The following is a 19,113-nucleotide window of genomic DNA, read 5'->3' as shown; positions in this document are numbered from 1 at the left end:
AGCTTTTCAGTCCTCTGCAAGTCATCCCTACAATTGCCAAGATCCTTTTCCATAGTGAAATGTCAAATAAACTTGAACCTTGACCTTTTTCCCTTCCTGAATCTTTCTTCTACTCTCCTACGTTCCCTATAAAGCTCAAAAGATTTGTTCACTATCAATTTCTTATACTTGACAAGGCCTTCACTTTTATCATACCTCAAACCTTCAATAACCAAGGTCCCATACACTTAATAGGAATCTTGCAGGATCAAGCTATGAACTCTTACTATTTCAGAATCAGTATCAAATTTATTACCACTGACATATCTCACTCTGAAACACAGACTGTTTATAGATGCTGCCTGATCTGCTGAGTTCCTTCAGCATTTTGTGTGTTGTAACATGAAACTTGTTTTGTGGCAGGAGTACAGTGCAAGGAGATAAACATCCATAAAAGACAAAAAAGTGTGAAAAAAACCAAAATAGTGTTCATGGATTGATGGACCATTCAGAAATCTGATGGTGGAGTGGTCTAATCTGTTCCTATATCACTGAGAGTGGCTGAGTCTTTGGGCTCCTGTAACTTTAAAATCTCTCTCGATTAGTGAATCTTGTTTAGCAGGTGCTGCTAATCTACCTCCACAAGGCCCTAGGATAGATCCTATCAGGTCCTGGAGACATCCACTCTAATTTAGTGTGCTATTAGAATGATACAGACATGCTTCAGAAGGTCTTACACCATTGAAACCTGCCTTCCCCAGTTTACAGGTTTGTCCTAACAGACCTGTTTCAACAAGGGGAGAACATTAACTATTCTCTAATCAAAGTTCAAAGTAAGTTTATTATCAAATTATGTATCGTGTATATAATACAATTCAAAATGCATGCAGTGCACAACACAGGTAAACAGTAAACAGTGCGCTGTCTTAATGACAGTGGTGGCAGGGTATTCATCAGTCTCACAGCCTGAGGTAAGAAGCTGTTATCCAGTCTGGAAGTCCTAGTACTGGTGCTCTTGTACCTCCTCCTTGACAGTAGTGGGTCAAAGAGATCATGAGATGGGTGATAGGGATCCTCAACAGTGCTTGGGCCCTTTGTCTTCAATGCTCCCAGTAGATGACACAAATGGGGGTGGGGGGGGTAGGGGAGACCACTCTATTTAGAATAGACATGATGAAGTTGGTGAGCGGAATGTTAAAAAGCTGGTTGGTGCTAGGGTGAAAACATGACAGAGGCTGGAACATCAGCAGCTTAAAAATGATTTGATATTGAAGAAGAATATCTCCTTGAGATTTGCTGTTGAGATGAAGATAATTAGATGGTAAAGTAAGAAAGAGGCCATCAGAAAGTTCAATACTAGAAAGAGTGACCTGGATTAGGGATGGCCATTAACCTTCGGAGAACATGAATGACAAAACGTCTCATTCACTCCTACACATCTTTGATACCATGATGCACTGATTGAAAACCAGATAGAAGAATATTTCCAGTAAAATGTGTACAAGTTCCCCAGCAGTTGAACTAGCTGGACTATGCCTGGCTACATTGTATGATTATTTTAAAAATACTGTTGCCATCCAAAAGCCATTCAAGTCACGTTTATGGATAACCTACTGCCCATTACACCACTGCTATTTAGGGCAGCAATGAAGGTCCACCGTCTCTGGTAGTGTTAGGGCTTACTTCATCCTATCAGTAGCTCAGTTTTCACTCCTGTCAGCCATGCAAGCCCCAGGGTAGAGACTCAGGAATGCTGTTGTGTGCAGATGTAGAAGGATTCATTGCTGCTTCCATAACAGTTTTGTTGACCAGTCAGGGTCGTTAGCCCTGAGCTGAACCCCCAAACTTGGAGGACTGGTAGACCATTCTTGTTAAGGGGAATAAGACCATTTAGTGCATGTATTTCTTCTAAAGTTCTACGAAACAAAACTGGGAGGGCTTGGTTAAAAAGCTCAATTGATTTAATATTTCCTCGCCTTTGGAACTGAAGTATCCACTAGCTCAATCACAATATTTCTAAAAGCAAGTTACATAAATTGTTTAAGTGTTCTTAATTATTTAGTTTGCTACAAAGAAAGTCTTTGAATTGTTGTGAGACAATTTAATTCTACATGGGTATCTGGGAGCAATTTTACAACAAAATCATGGAATTACACAGCAAAGGGAGCAGCTCTTTAATTGATCAGTTGCAGGTAAATGGCAGAGGGACTTTAACCTGGCCAAATATGAATTGTTGCAATTTGGGAGATCAAATGTAAAGGGACAGTACACCGATAATGGCAAGATGCTTAACAGTGTTGAGCTGAGGGATCTTGGGGTCCAACTTCATAGCTCACAGGAAGTGGTACACAGGTTGAGAGGATAAACAAACAGACAGACAGACTTTATTAATCCGGGGGGGGGGGAATTAGGTTTCAATAAAGCTTGTCTTTATTAATCAAGGGATTGAGTTCAAGTGTCAAGAAGTTATGTTGCAGTTTTATAAAACTCTAGCTAGGCTGCACTTGGAGTATTACCTTCAGTTCTGGTTGCCCCATTATAGGAAGTGAAGGCTTTAGAGAGGATGCAGCAGAGCTTTGGCAGGGTGCTGCCTGGTTGAGAAGGCATGTGCTATGAGGGGAGGTTAGACACACTTGAGTAGTTTTCTCTGGAGAGACGGAGGCTGAGCGATCTGAGAGAAAATTATAAGATCATTACAGGCACAGAAAAAGCCATTATCTCATTACCTTTTACTCAGGGTTGAAATATAAGTTCATGGGGAAGGGTTATGTTCATCAAGAGATGTGCAGGGCATGTTTTGTTTTTAATTGAAGATGGAGGGTGCCTGGGATGATGTGGAGGTAAATAAGATAGAGATGTTCAAGAGATTCATAAATGGGCACATGTATATGCAGGAAATGGGAGGATATGGACATTGAGCAGGTAGAAGGGATTACTTTAGTTGGATATTTGAGTACTAATTTAATTAGTTTGGCACAATATTGTTGGCTGAAGGGCCTGTTCCTGTGTTGTACTGTTCTATGTTATTATTTTTTTATCAGTAAACCATATAAAACATAATATTTGGATGCATCCTGCCTTGGTCTAACAACTGCTCTGTCTGAACTACAAGAAAATGCACAGAATTATGGACACAGCTCAGCACATCATAGACACTACCCTCCTTTCTATGGATTCTGTCTGCACTTCTCCCCAAATCAGTAAAGCAACCAGCATTATCAAAGATCCCACCCTCTCCAGACATTTACTCTTCCCCACTCTTCCACTGGCAAAAATACAAAAATGTTGAAAGCATGACCCACTAGGCTCATGGACAGCTTCTACTCTGTTATAAAACTGCTGAATGGTTCCCGAGTAAGATAAGTTGGACTCCTTATCTCACAAAAAACCATGATATGATCTTAACAACATAGAACATAGAAATCTACAGCACATTACAGGCCTTTCAGCCCAGAATGTTGTACTGACCATGTAACCTACTCTAGAAACTGCCTGGAATTTCCCTAGTGCATAGCCCTCTATTTTCTAAGCTCCATGTACCTAAGAGGATCTTAAAAGACCCTATTGTATCCACTTCCACCACCACCACCGGCAGTGCATTCCATGCACCCACCACTTTCTGTGTGAAAAATGTACCCTTGACATCCCCTCAGTACCTATTTCCATGCACCTTAAAACTATGCCACCTTGTATTAGCCATTTCAGCCCTGGGAAAAAGCCTCTGGGTAGCCACATGATCAATGCCTGTCTTCAACTTATATACCTCTATCAGGAAACCTCTCATCCTCTGTTGCTCCAAGGAGAAAAGGCCAAGTTCACTCAACCTATTCTCATAAGGTACACCCTCCAATCCAGGTAACATCCTTGTAAATCTCCTCTGCACTCTCTATCGTCTCTACATCTTTCCTGTGGTGAGTTGACCAGAACTGAACACAGTACTTCAAATGGTGTCTGACCAAAGTCTTGTATAGCTGTAACATTACTTCGCAGCTATTGACTCAATCCCTTGGTTGATGAATGCCAACACACCATAAGCCTTAACACTGTCAACCTGTGTCCTATGATCTCTCATCCTCCACACTGTCTTATCATTAATATTTTGCCTTCAAGTTTGACCTACTGAAATAATTACACCTACACTGCACTTTCTCTGTGGCTGTTACACTTTATTCTGCATTTCGCTATTGTTTTACCTACCTCAATGCAGTGTTGTGAATCGATCTGTATGAACAGTATGCAAGACAAACTTTTCACTGTAAACCAGTACATGCTGCAATAATAAACCAATTCAAATTGTATTATTTATGTGCAAAATGTTTGAAAGGGAATGCAGTTTGCCTGAGCAAGATTTCCAAAGTACTGAAAGTTAATTTATTTCTCATCCAGATACTGCAAATATAAGATCCTAACTCAAAGCGTACAGAGGGACTAAAGATAAGCATATGGCACAGCGGTTTCATGGACCTGGCTGCATGTGTATGGTGTTTGCTCTTTCTCCCTGTGACCATGTGGGCTTCTCCCAGTTTCTTCCAACATCCCAAAGATGAACCAGTAATTAAAATTATAGTAGAATGTGTAATATATTGTAAATTAACCTTCTGCCTGCCCAGGGACGGGTAGCACCTCTGGTGAATGGGGCTTGTTGTGCCCGTTCCAGGGCTGCTCCCTCATTTTGGTCCCCACCGGACTCAGCTCTCACCTGTGGCCCCAAGTAACTGTGTACATGCCACAGCAGCCACACCCCGGTAGACTGCTTCGACAGGCAGATGACACCAGGTGAGGGTAGCCGGCAGCCTCGTACCCCGGCGAGTTAGGTGCATGCCTATCCTAGCATGCAAAGCCAGTTCCGGTGGACTTGGCAGATGAGAGCTACAGTGAAAGCCAGCAGCTGGGAAGGCAGTACTGCAACACTCCATGGAGAGTGGAAGGCATGGCAAGGTACAGAGGACATCATGGTCATCCACAGCAACCAACGAAGACCCCAGTTTGTGACATTTGTTTGTACCACCGGAACTGGACTTCCGAGGTCAAGAGAGTGCAACAGCTTTTCAGCTTAAAAAACTCTCCTGCACAGGGACGACGTGACTGATGAGATTACTCAACTGGGCACTGACATGAGCCTGATGGACTAAATGAACTTCTGTAATAACTGACATCATTAGCACGCAGCAGATAAATTATCAGCAAGATTATCAAGATTATACAAAACTTCCCCTCAGATGAAACACGGAGATATGAGTGAACCATAGCACTAGTGGGGAAGCAGCTTCAAAAGTGTAAAGATAGTTCTGAGAAACTACTGTATTTCTTATATCATCTGAAATTAAACTGCTACCACTCCTTGTGATTAAACAAGGCCTTAAGACTTTTACCCATGAATGTAGAAGGGAAACTGTGTTCTAACCTAGAGGCTATGGTCTTAGATTTGTAATTTTTCTCCTGATGCAAAATTTTAATCTATTTAAGGCAGAAATGCTAATGGAGATCTGTCAGATGCAAACTAAGCTAACCAACAACAAACCAAGCTCTTTTGTTTTGGCTCTTGAGCCAAAGAGCAATTCTGTCTACCAGCTTTCCCTGACCTCCCATAAGCCAGAGAAAGACAATAGACAGAATTGCCCTTAGGCACATCTCCTTAACAGTCAGCAAAGAAAGTGTTGCCAAAAAAAACCCCATTATTTATGTAAGTTACAGAGCCATACGGCAGAGAACATGGTTGTTCAGCTCACTGAGCCCATGTTAACCTTCAAACACCCTTTTCATTACGTGCTTACCACATTCCCACCAACTCCTCTCAGACCTTGCTAATCATCGTCACACACAAGGGGAAAATGACAGTGGACAGTCGCTCTAACTATATAGTTCATCATGATGAGGAAGGAAAACAAGGCACACACAGAGAAAACTTGGAAGGTAATATAAGAAATTTGGTATAGAAGGTGAAATACAAAATCTGCCTTGCTATGTGTGCAGTGTAGATCCAACTGCACGGGAAAGGAGTTATTGTAAGGAGTAATTATCTTGGTATCACTGATGGGACAGGGTAAAATGTACAATCTCTGCACAGCCAGCACCAGAGGCCAGGATTGAATCCATTTCAATTTAGTTGTGAGGAAGCAGTTCTACTGGTTGCACCACTGTGCCCCCTGATCTTGGAGGCGAAGGAGGAATGAGGCAACCATACAGAGCTTTTATGAGACGTGGAATACCAGGTACAGTTTTGTTACTCGTTTAAAGGAGAAAATACCTGCAATGGACATCTTGTTGATGACGGGTTTCCCTTTGCAAATGGATCTTTGACTTTCTGATCAAGAGACTGCAATCAGTAATGATGGGCAGCAACATCTCCACCATGACTATCCTCAGTACAGGGCCCCAAGGCAGAATCCTCAGCCCCCTACTGCATCAGTCATGGCTGCATGCTCAGTTTCTGCTCTAACTCCACCTATATGTTTGCAGATGACATCCCTGTGGTGGGCCGTATCTCAAGTAACGATGAATCAGACTACAGAAAGGAGATGGAGAGCCTGGTGGCATGGTGTCATGACAATAATCTTTACCTCAATGTCAGCAAAATAAAAGAGTTGGTCATTGACTGCAGGCGGTGGTGTTCACACTCCTGTTTACACCAACAGTGCTGAAGTCAAGAGGCATGAGAGCTTCAGGTTCCTAGTAGTGAACTTCACCAACATTCTATCCTGGTCTAACCGTTCAAAGCCATGGCCAAGAGTGAGCACCAGTACCTCTACTTCCTGAGGAAGTTAAATAAATTTGCCATGTCCCCTTTCACCCTTACCAATTTTTATAGATGCACCAGCGAAAGCATCCTATCAGGATGCAGTACAGCTTGCTCTGCCTGAGACTGCAAGACCCTGCAGAGACAGAGCTTAGCACATCACGGAAACCAGCCTCCCTCACGGATTCTGTGTTCACCCCTTGCTGCCTCAGTAAAGCAGCCAACATCTCCCATGCCGCACCCATCCCACACATTCTTTCTTGGCCCCACATACCCCCATCGGGCAGAAAGTTCAAAAAGTCTGAAAGCAAGTTCCACCAGGCTCAGGGACAGCCTTTATCCTGCTGTTAGAAAACTACTGAATAGTTTCCCAGTGCGATAAGATGGACCCTAGACACACAAACTGCCTTTAAGTTTATATTTATACATATTATTCTTATAAATGTTGAATGTTGTTTTTTTTTACACATTATGCCAACATACCACAACAAATTCCTAATGCACGCAAATGTATATGGTGAATAAAGTTGATCCTTGATCCTCGTTACGGTCTTGCAGCATTCCATCTGCCTGCATTGCTCTTTCTTTGTACCTGTAACACTTTATTCAGCATTCTTTTATTGCTTTCTCTTGTACTACTTCAATGCATTGATGTGACGAAATGATCTGTATGGATGGCATGCAAAACAAAGTTCTTCACTGTATCTTGGGACATGTGACAACAATAATTTACCAACCCTACAAACAGATGGAGTTGAGAAAAATGGAAGATTGCTAGACATATGCTGTGAATGTTTCTCTTGATGAGACAGTCTAGAACAGGGGTTCCCAACATTTTTTATGCCATGGACCAATACAATTAAGCAAGGGGTCCGTAGACCCCAGGTTGGGAACCCCTGGTGTAGAACAAAGGGAGCACAGTTTCAAGATAAAGCTTACCAATGAGGACAGAGATGATAAGGAATTTCTTCTCCCTCTCGGATGGCTTTGGATGCTGAGTCAGTGGGAATATGTAAGGTTGAATACATTGGGTATAGAATTTAAAGGGAATCAAGCTTAACAGGGATCAGACAGAAAACAGAGTTGAGGCCAAAGTTTGAACAAGCTCTGATCTTATTGAATAGCAGAAAGTCAGGGTAAAATCTAGGATCTTATGACCACTAAGCTCTTTTTATGTTACATTTTAATACTCTTGTGCAAATGGTTTTCAAAACCAATGCAGGTACTGGTAGTTGTTTAGAACTTGGCGAGACAGATGTTGACTTTGTGAAGTTTGCAGTGTAGATTAAACTGCATAGGAAGAGAGTCAAGTTTACATTTATTCTGGTGTCCCTGATGTCAGAAACAATTTGGAGGAACCATACATGTGGATCGTTGACAGAAGCAATTTCTAATCTATTCAGCTTGACATCAGTATCAAATGAGGAAGAATAAAGTGATGAAAGAAACAAGCAAGTAAATGCTTGTAGATAAGCAGAAATACAGGGAAACAGATGTTGGTGGCTACAACAGAAATTTCCCCCTCTGGTTTGCAAAGTTTAAAATTAAGAACTGTTTTAGAAACTACTCATCATTGCAAATTTACGTATAATTCAATGACTAAAGTGACCAAAGCAGTGATTTTTCATGTACATAATATGCAACTTCAAATTATTATTTTTGTTTTCAAATACTGGTTCTAGACCTTATCATCTTTAATCATTATCATGGCATTTGAAAATGTTCTTCAAGTTCTCGAGTTCTTCAATCTGGATATGAAATTCTTTCAGAATAGCAGATACAAAGAGTTCTGAGGAGAGCCTCTGCAGGGACTCCTGAAGTTGTGAAATCTTCACAGCCAGCCTGCAGCAAAACAGAATTGCAGAATGCAAGGATTAAAAAAGAACAACTGACATGAATTTAACATTAATTCAGACTCTTAAACATATTTTCTGTGCATAATTTTTTAAATCAATTTTTATACATCTGCTGGAAAAGACAAAATATGACAAGGTGAAGATTCTCATCTGTCAAAGAGTAATGTATAACAGCCAACAACAAAAACAAAATACAGGTCGAACTTCACTAATCTAACTACCTGTAATCCGGTTCCTTCGATAATCCGGCACTGATTTAAAATTTTCCGTGCAATTGCAATTTCAAATTTCCCGGGCTACTGTACCAATCTGCTGTGCATTGTCTTGGCTGTGCTAGATCTGTTCACGTGTTGGCGTGCTCTTGTAAGCACAGACAGGTGATTCCTTCATGTTTTCCTGCATTTATTAATATCATTTGCGTGAGGCGCGGCCACCCGGCACCTGTCCATCTCACCCGCCAGTGGCGGGGAACTGGCACGCTGGGTCGGTCCGCCTTCTTGCCCGCCTACCGGCAGTTGCACACTGCCCTCCAGCATCGCCCAGCCGGCGCTCTGCTCTCTTCTGCCTACAACCTCAGATCATACGTGGTGACCTGCTGAATTTAAGCATATTACTAAGTAGAGGAAAAGAAACTAATGAAGATTCCCTCAGTAACTGCAAGTGAAGAGGGAAGAGACCAGCGCTGAATCCTTGTCGAAGAGGGCCCAGCGCCGAATCCCTGGCCGCCTGGCAGTTGCGTGAAATGTGGTGTATAGAAGACCTCCTTTCTCCAACTTCTACTTCTGCTCACCAGATATGCTGCCACCATCATCAACAAAATTTCACTTGCTAGTCATTTAATACTTCTGTTTCATTATTATCTAACTTGTACTGATTTACATGATATTTTAAAGGTATGATGAGGCGGTTAGCTATTGCTTAATGTGATCCTTCTGTAATTCGGCATTTTCACTAATCTGGCACTCTTCAGGTCCCAATGGTGCCGGATTATAGAAGGTCGACCTGTAGATGAATTTGAAGCAGCATGTAGAGCAATCTCGACTTACAGAGTTATTTTACACACTATATTTAATATACACTTAGTGATCACTGTATTAGGCACACTTTTCTAGTACCATGTAGGACCATGTTGCTGTAGCCCATCCACTTCAACATTCAACACATTGTGTGTCAGAGATGCTCCTCTGCACAGCACTGTGTAATAAGTGGCTACTTAAGTTACTGTGAACTTCCTGTCAGCTTGAAACACTCTGACCTCACTCATTAACTAGGCATTTTTGCCCATAGGCCTGGAGTTTCTGAGATACTCAAACCACCCTGTCTGGCTCTAACAACTGTTCCATGATCAGTCATTTAAATCACATTTCTTCCCTGTACTGATATTTGGTCTGAACAATAGTCCAGCGCAAGTGCAATTATGGAGAAAGCACGCCAGCACCTCTATGTCCTTAGGTGCTTGTGAAGGTTCGGCGTGACATCATAAGCTTTGACAAACTTCTATAGATATGTGGTAGAGAATATGTTAATTGGCTGCATCACAGCCTTGTATGGAAACACCAATGCTGTTGAATGGAAACCCTACAAAAAGTAGTGGATATGGCCCAGTCCATCATGGGTAAAGCCCTCCTCACCACTGAGCGCATCTACATGCAATGTTGTTATAAGAAAACAGCATCCACCAATCAGGGACCCCCATCACCCAGGTCGTGCTCTCTTCTCACTTATGAAATACAATGTTGGAAAATTCATGGTCATGCACTTTGGTAGTAGAAATAAAAGTGAGGACTATTTTTTTAAACGGGGAGAAAATCCAGGAATCTGAGATGCAGAGGGACTTGGAAGTCCTTGTGCAGAACACCCTGAAGGTTAACTTGCAGGATGGGTCAGTGGTGAGGAAGGCAAATGCCATGTTAGCATTCATTTCAAGAGGTCTAGAATACAAGAGCAAGGATGTGATGCTGAGGCTTTATAAGGCACTGGTGAGGTCTCACCTTGAGTATTGTGAACAGTTTTGGGCCCCTCATCTCAGAAAAGATGTGTTGCCATTGGAGACGGTCCAGAGGAGGTTCACAAGGATGATTCCAGGAATGAAAGGGTTATCATATGAGGAACGTTTGATGGCTCTGAGTCTGTACTTGCTGGTATTCAGAAGTATGGGAGGGTGGGGGAGAGATCTCATTGAAACCTTTTGAATGTTGAAAGGTCTGGACAGAGTAGATGCGGAAAGAATGTTTCCTCTGGTGGGAGAGTCTAGGACAAGAGGGCACAGCCTCAGGATAGAGGGGTACCCTTTCAAGACAGAGATGTGGAGTAATTTCTTTAGCAAAGGGTGGTGAATTTGTGGAATTTGTTGCCACATGCAGCTGTGGAGGCCAGATCGTTGGGTGTATTTAAGGCAGAGATTGACAGGTTCTTGATTGGACATGGAATTAAAGGTTATGGGAAGAAGGCCAGGAACTGGGATTGAGGAGGAGATAAAAAGAAGGACCAGCCATGGTTGAATGGCGGAGCAGACTCGATGGGTCAGATGGCCTAATTCTGCTCCATTGTCTTATGCCATCAGGAAATACAGGAACGTCAGGACTCACACCAACAAGTTCAAGAATAGCTATTTTCCCTCAATCATCAGGCTCTTGAAGCAAAGGGGATAACTTCACTTTCCTGATTACTGAAATGTTCTCACATCCATGGACTAATTTTCAAGGATTCTTCATGTCACATTCTCAATAATTATTGCTTTTTTTTTGTATTTGTGTAGTTTTATACACTGATTGCACGCCCTGGTGCTGCAGTCTTTCATTGATTCTATATGGTTACTTGATTTATTCAGAATGCCCACAAGAAAATGTATCTCAGGGTTGTATGGTGACATATGTGCACTTCGGTAATAAATTTACTTTGACCTGAACGTAGAATGTCTTGACCATGCTTTTATACATTAAATTGTTGCCCCACGATTGGCTGATTAGATATTTGCTTTAATGAGCAGGTGCAGGTGACTCTTATAAAGTGGCCACTGCATGTATATTCAAAATGTATTACTGCCAGGAACTGGATTTGAGGTTTTGCTATGTTTTTGAAAATCAGTGGTTTACGCTGCAACTATGATGCCTTTGTACTGCATTCATGAAACACAACAGTGAAGCATCCTACAGTGCTTCAATGGGAATGTTCCTAAATTTAATTTCAACACAGCCATTTCAGAAGACAGGAGACTAAAAGCTCGGTTGAAGACAGAGGGTTCAATAAGCAAAGGCATTGCCATGGTGCCATTTGTCCAGTTTTGAGATTAAATTTTATTTTTTGCTTTGTTGTGTTAGAGGTGAAAGAACTCATGTCCTCAGTATTATCTATTTTTCTATTCGCACAATTTGTCTTCTTTTGCACACTGGTTGTTTGTCAGTCTCTGTTTATAGAGTTATAGAACACTATAGGACAGCAGCACTCCATTCGGCCCATCTAGTCCATACCAAACTATTATTCTGTCTAGTCCATAGAACTGCACCCAATCCATAACCCTACATGCTCCTTCCATCCATGTACCTATCTAAATTCCTCTTAAGTGTTGAAATCAAACCCCTAATCACCACTTTTGCTAGCAGCTTGCTCCAGTCTCTCACCACCCTCTGAAGGAAGAATTTTCCCCTCATGTTCCCCTCAAACTTTTTACCTTTAATGCATGACCTCTAGTTCCAGGTTATGTATAGTTATGCATAATTTTTCATAAATTCTATTATGGTTGTATATTTCTAGGTAGTATATGGTGACATTAAGAGTACATTGATAATAAATTTACTTTGAATTTGTGGGACTTTGAACTTGTTTGCATCAGTGATTTGAAGGATACTGCAGAATTTGATTGTATCATAAACATACTTCAGTGAACTTCATCTGCAGAAATTTTGAGTCTCAAACATTCAGGCTTGCAAGATGTTAAGTTAAGCACTATTTACCAGACAGAACTAATATCTGAAATTGTCTGCAACATATGGGTAATGTAAATTTTCCATCTACCTGCAACTTTCTGTAAACAAGCTGCTGAGGGTTGTATAAACAGACATAAACACACACCTCTTTAATAAAGAAAAGAACAGGAAGAGTATTGAGGGAAGTAATGTGGATTCAACACTGAATTTCTGGCACAATCTGAAGATTCATCATACTGTAAACAAAATATATTTATTAGGGCAAGTGGAGGGATTTACAACTAAAGATTATGCTTTGCAGACCAAGATTAATTTGCTTTCTTAGAGAAACTCTGAACAGGATTTTTCAGTAATGATTGTGCCAAAACTATGCATACACAATTTCCAGTCTTGCTCCTCCCAAATTAATAAAAATTCAGATAACAATTTAGATTTTTCTATTTATACAGTATTCTATATACACTGTATAGGTTTTCAATTGTTTCCTTGAAGTGATAATTACCTGATATTAACAAACTGAAATCAGTTCACAGTTAACAATTAATGTAAATAAATTGAACGATTTATTATAACAAAGGAATGAATTTGTCATTGAAGGCTTTTTAAATAAGCCTAACATAGCAATTAGGGAATTTAAAAACTGAATCTTGGAACGAAACTGAGTAACTGTGGCCACAAGATTATCAGATTGATATAAAATTCACTGTCTCAAGTAACTGTGAATACCTACAGTATGGTTTATGTCCAATTCCCAAATTCTCTGTAAAAATCCAGCAGACCAGCCCTCAATGCAAGAGTAATAACACCAGGTTAACAAACAAATAATGTCTATACCCCATAATAAACAGGCAGGCAGTAAAACCAGCATGAAGTAAGTAAATACAAAACTACATTAATGAGTTGAAGTTTCTCAATCACATACTGAAACATCTGAAGATTAAGCTCACGCGGATTGAATGGTATTCAAAGCCGAACACAAAATATGTCAATAGCAAATAAAAGAGAATCTCAATGTAATACAAAGTTACAAAAGAGGAATTGTTTTGATTTTTTGTTTATTTTTACAATGACCAATTAACCTACCAACTGATACCTCATTGGGGAAGGAAACTGGAGCATCCAGAGGAAACCGACGCTGTCACGGGGAGAACGTATACACTCCTTACAGGTAGTGGCGGGAATTAAACCTGGGTTGCTGGTATGTAGAGTGTTGTGCTAACCACTACATTATCATGCCACCCTAATGCTTTTGAATGACAGAGAGGTGCTTAAATCAGTTAAATTCAATACACGATCTCTACAGAAGAAAACACCATACTTGGCTGCATCATAAGACCATAAGACTATAAGCTATAGGAGCAGAATTAGGGCATTTGGTCCATTGAGTTTACTCCACCACTCCATCATGGCTGATCCAATTTTCCTCTCAGCCCCAATTTCCTGCCTTCTCCCCATAGCCCTTCATGCCTTGACCAATCAAGAATCTATCAACCTCTGCCTTAAATAAAGATTTGGCCTCCACAGCTGCCTGTGACAAAGAATTCCATGCATTCACCACTCTCTGGCTAAAGAAATTCCTCTTTATCTGCATTCTAAAAGGACACCTCTCTTTTCTGAGGCTGTGTCCTCTGGTTTTAGCCTCTCCCACCATAGGAAATATCCTCTCTACATCCATTCTACCAAGACTTTTCACCATTCAATAGGCTTCAATGAGGTCACGCTTCATTCTTCTGAATTCCAGTGAACACAGTCCCAGAGCCATCAATTGCTCTTCTTATGACAAGCCATTTAAACCTGGAATCATTTTCATGAACCTCCTTTGAACCCTCTTCAGTTTCAGCACATCCTTTCTAAGATAAGGGGCCCAAAACTGCTCACAATATAGTGCTTTATAAAATCTCAACACTACATCTTTGATAAAAGTCTCACTTGTCAGAAGGCCTCTGTATAACACTATCCAAAGCCTTGATAAATGCTTGGACATAGCCTTCTGACTTGAGAGTATAGAATTCCAGGAGGTTGGTTGTCAATATCCAGTTCAGGGCAGGCTCAGAGTGTTCACAGAATGGTGATTCACACCTCATGAAACACCACAAATAGCAGGAATGTTTTACGTAAAGCATTTTAGGCATATCCAAGATTTCTTTTTTGCTTTCGGTTTGAAAGGTGAAAGATAGCTTTTTAAAATCCAATAATGGCCCTTAAAAGCTTTTAAAAATTAGAAATCACCAGATGAAAAAAATAAGAGAAGATCTGCAGATGCTGTAAATCTAAGCAAATAAAATTTAGGTATATATCTATTTGAATTTTATCTCCACTGAGCTACAATGGTTCAGTAAGAAGCTTAAAGATAATATAATAGCTAAAATGCTACGTAGGGGCCGGTGGTGTAGTAACATCTGCACTGGACTTCGAGGCAGATGGTCCTGAGTTTGAATCTGACTGGGATTCCCAACTGGGGCAGCAGTATCTGTGCAGAAGAAAGACCTGTTTTGTCATGTGCTTTTGTGATATAATTCTGGAGGAACATTGTCTCATTTTTTAACTGTATTACATTTGTGGTTTCTAAATGACAATAAACTGAATCTGAACTTGAATCGCAAATCGGTCATTGTAAATGTGGCTTCAAGAATGTCCTGTCGGAAAACCTGACTGGCTAAGAGTGTTCATAGATATAAAATAATTGTACTAAGAATTGTGCCACGTTCATGAAAATATAATGAAAGAGAGGTAAATAAGCAGGCTGTTTTGAAAGCAACAGGGTTCTGTACTGAAGCCAGCACTTAGCAACACGTGACAATTTATTGCAAATGACAACATGACAGTAGCAATGCGCAAGAGCCTTGACAAAATGGATTCAGCCTCTCTGAAAGTACTGGATATAGTTACTAGCCAGTTCAAATGGAAACTAAATGCACTATTTAAATATAACCAAGTGTGAGGCATTTAAGTACTTTCCTAAGACCTACTTTGCAATATAAATTAAAGTGAATTATTAACCCTCTCAACCCCATTCTCCTGCTGTCTTTACATAACTTTTGACAACCTTACTAATTAAGAACCTTGGCTTTAAATATACCCAATGTCACCACAGTCTGTGTCAATGAATTCCACAGATTCACCACCCTCTGGCTAAGGAAGCCTTTTCCTCTCAACCCTATTCTCCTGCTTTCTCCCCATAACTTTGACACGCTGACTACATCATACATCATTATACTTCCCACAAGGATAGCACTATACATCAGACTAACACATCTGATAACATTTTGAATCTGATAACTTGATTACGGAAATTCCAAAAGTTTTATTTTCTCCGAGGAAAACAATGAAAAAAGTAGCAGTATAGATTATTAGACAGGACAAGGCCTCAGATACAAATTCACACTTGAAAGGGTAATTGTGTTTGACTGAGGGTGGTGGTTTCAATGAGAATACCAGCTAAGCTGACACTTGTGGGTTAAGGACACAAATACACTCATTGGCAAAGAAGCCAAGTGCAACATTGGCATTTATTTCAGGAGAATAGAATATTCACTGGAACTTAGGAGAGTGTGTGGGGGATCTCATTGAAACCCACCGAATGTTGAAAGGACTAGATAGGGTGGATGAGGAGAGGATTTTTCCTATGGTGGGGGTATCCAGAACTGGAGGGCACACCCTCAAAATTGAGGGGCAACCTGAACTGACAGACAGACGTACTTTATTGATCCCGAGGGAAATTGGGTTTCGTTACAGTCACACCAACCAAGAATAGTGTAGAAATATAGCAATATAAAAACCATAAATAATTAACTAATAATAAGTTAATCATGCCAAGTGGAAATTAAGTCCAGGACCAGCCTATTGGCTCAGAGTGTCTGACACTCTGAGGGAGGAGTTGTAAAGTTTGATGGCCACAGGGAGGAATGACTTCCTATGATGCTCAATGTTACATCTCGGTGGAATGAGTCTCTGGCTGAATGTACTCCTGTGCCTAACCAGTACATTATGGAGTGGATGGGAGTCATTGTCCAAGATGGCATGCAACTTGAACAGCATCCTCTTTTCAGACACCACCGTCAGAGAGTCCAGTTCCACCCCCACAACATCACTGGCCTTACGAATGAGTTTGTTGATTCTGTTGGTGTCTGCTACCCTCAGCCTGCTGCCCTAGCACACAACAGCAAACATGATAGCACTGGCCACCACAGACTCGTAGAACATCCTCAGCATCATCCGGCAGATGTTAAAGGACCTCAGCTTCCTCAGGAAATAGAGACGGCTCTGACCCTTCTTGTAGACAGCCTCAGTGTTCTTTGACCAGTCCAGTTTATTGTCAATTTGTACCCCCAGGTATTTGTAATCCTCTACCATGTCCACACTGACCCCTTGGATGGAAACAGGGGTCACCAGTGCCTTAGCCCTCCTCAGGTCCACCACCAGTTCCTTAGATTTTTTCACATTAAGCTGCAGATGATTCTGCTCACATCATGTGACAAAGTTTCCCACTGTAGCCCTGTACTCAGCCTCATCTCCCTTGCTGATGCATCCAACTATGGCAGAGGTAAGGAGGAATGTTTTTAGCCAGAGAATAGCACATCTGAGGAATACTCTGGCACAAACTGGTTGGAAGTTGATAGCTTCCTGATTGGTAAGGGCATCAAAGGATACGGTGGGAACGCAAGTGTATTGGGTTGAGTGGGATCCAGGATCAGCCATGGTGCAATGGCAGCGCAGACTCGATGGGCTGAATGGCTTAATTCTGCTCCTATGCCTTATGGTCTAATACCAATACAAGTAAATAAATATTGGCAGCACTCCAGATTTAGTATTAAGTACATCTATTATCTAATTATGTATGTTATATACAACCTTGAGATTCGTCTTTTTACAACCACAAAACAAAAAAAAATAAAATCAAATAGAATCCATTAAAAAGGAAGACTGTCAAATACCCAATGAACAGAAAAAAAACAACTCTTGCAAACAGTAAAAGCAAGCAACTAACATTCAGAACTGAAGTTCATGGAAGTGCCTTCACATCCTCACAGCCCACACTCAGTTCCAGACCACATCCTCAGTTCAGTGCAGAGATAAGTAAACCTCGTGGACAGTGAGTTGAACTGGTCTATCCCTCACCTTTGGCGCCAAACACTCTGACCTGGGTTTGTTTATGAGTGTCCTGGAAACATTCCTCCTTCACAGATGCTGCCTGACCTACTGAGTGTTCACAACATTTTTTGCAGAACTGAAGCAATTTCAGCTAGTTTATTCACTTTAATGAGTGGGTATGGACTTGAGGGAGACAGACAGTTACAGGTACTTCAACAGGGTGGCATGGTAGCATTGTGATTAGCACAAGGTTTTATGGTATCAGTGACTTGGGTTGAATTCCTGATGCTTTCTGTAAGGAGTTTGTACGTTCTGCCCGTGACTGTGTGGGTTACCTCTGGGTGCTCTGGTTTCCTCCCACAGTCTAAAAATGTAGCGTTTGGTAGGTTAATTGGTTATTGTAAATAGTCCCATGGTTAGGCTAGGATTAAATTGGGGGATTGTTGGGCAGCAGAGTTCAAAGGCCATAAGGGTCTATTCCAAGCTGTATCTCAACAAATAAATAAATAGAAGTAACATTATCAATAGATGTATTATGCATTTATTCACATTATTACAGAGAATAGCCTATTGTTTGGTAATATGAAAAAGCAAATAGAAGTGGCATGGACATTCTGAGAGAAGTAATATGATTCTACACAAATGCAAGTCATTTTTCTTTATTTCATCAGAGTTCAGAGCCAAAACCAAAGCAACAGTCATGGGCTTATCTGTGCAGTTGGAAAATACTGGCAAGATTCAGATGACCACAGTTTCTTCAAATTTGCCTCTTGAGCAATTGCACGTGAATAGTTGTTCTAACATTGCAAATCTGCTCTGCAACAAGACTCAGAAGAATGCATTAAAGGATCAGCATACAAGGGGCTACGTGGGCTTTCTTAATCAAAATGATCTCACCATTGAAAAAATATAGGTGGACAACTAGACATTATCAGAGACAAGTCTTGTGAATAGTGGAGAGCTGGGCTGTTGACTGTAAACTTTGCTGCTGGAAATAATTTAACATGGTTTTATTTTATACTGTAGGTGTATAGTAGGGAGCAGTACCAGGAAATATCCCTTGTTAAAAGAACTGAGGCAGACCTGAAGCTAAACTGGAGATGTATAAATTGTGGATTGTGGAGAGAAATGTTGGGCTGTAATCCCCTAGACTGAATGAATGTAAAGCAGGTTCATTCAACCAGCTAGTCTTTGTTTTTTTTGTGTTATAAATCGCTACAAAAAGAAAACAGTTGGTAGGAAATGTTGTTCCCCTCATACATGGCATAAGTACAATACTAACTGCAAACAATTCAGACCAATTTCTTCCATTAAAATGTCAAAGCTCTTTCATCACTTAAATCATCACATGCTTACTACCTTGCTATATCCAAAAGAGAGATAAATTAAAATCTAGCAATGCGGCTTTCCTGAATGCACTCTCCAGGGTTATGAGTTTCCATTAGAAGTGATTAATATTTGATGGAAGGTCTTGAAAAGGCAATGCCTATCAGGCAATCGATTTGAACAGTTTAAAGTGTTCAAG

General features: G+C 40.8%; 1 protein-coding gene across 2 annotated transcripts in view; it reads right to left on the bottom strand.

The window, feature by feature from the left end:
* Positions 1–2,422: 2,422 nt before the first annotated feature.
* rpap2 (RNA polymerase II associated protein 2) overlaps positions 2,423–19,113 on the bottom strand; it is a 109,026-nt gene continuing 92,335 nt past the window's right edge. The window contains exon 11 of one of the 2 annotated variants that reach the window (XM_059983890.1): positions 2,423–8,557. In XM_059983890.1, coding sequence (XP_059839873.1) covers positions 8,410–8,557 — 148 coding nt within the window. In that variant the 3' untranslated portion in view covers positions 2,423–8,409. The remainder of the gene's footprint in view (positions 8,558–19,113) is intronic. The other variant, XR_009514691.1, reaches the window with a different exon arrangement.

The sequence above is a fragment of the Hypanus sabinus genome, chromosome 11, assembly GCF_030144855.1.
Source record: "Hypanus sabinus isolate sHypSab1 chromosome 11, sHypSab1.hap1, whole genome shotgun sequence".
In the NCBI taxonomy this organism is placed as follows: Eukaryota; Metazoa; Chordata; class Chondrichthyes; order Myliobatiformes; family Dasyatidae; genus Hypanus; species Hypanus sabinus.
The sequence above is the reverse complement of the archived record's forward strand: the minus strand, read 5'-3'. Positions and strand labels throughout refer to the sequence as shown.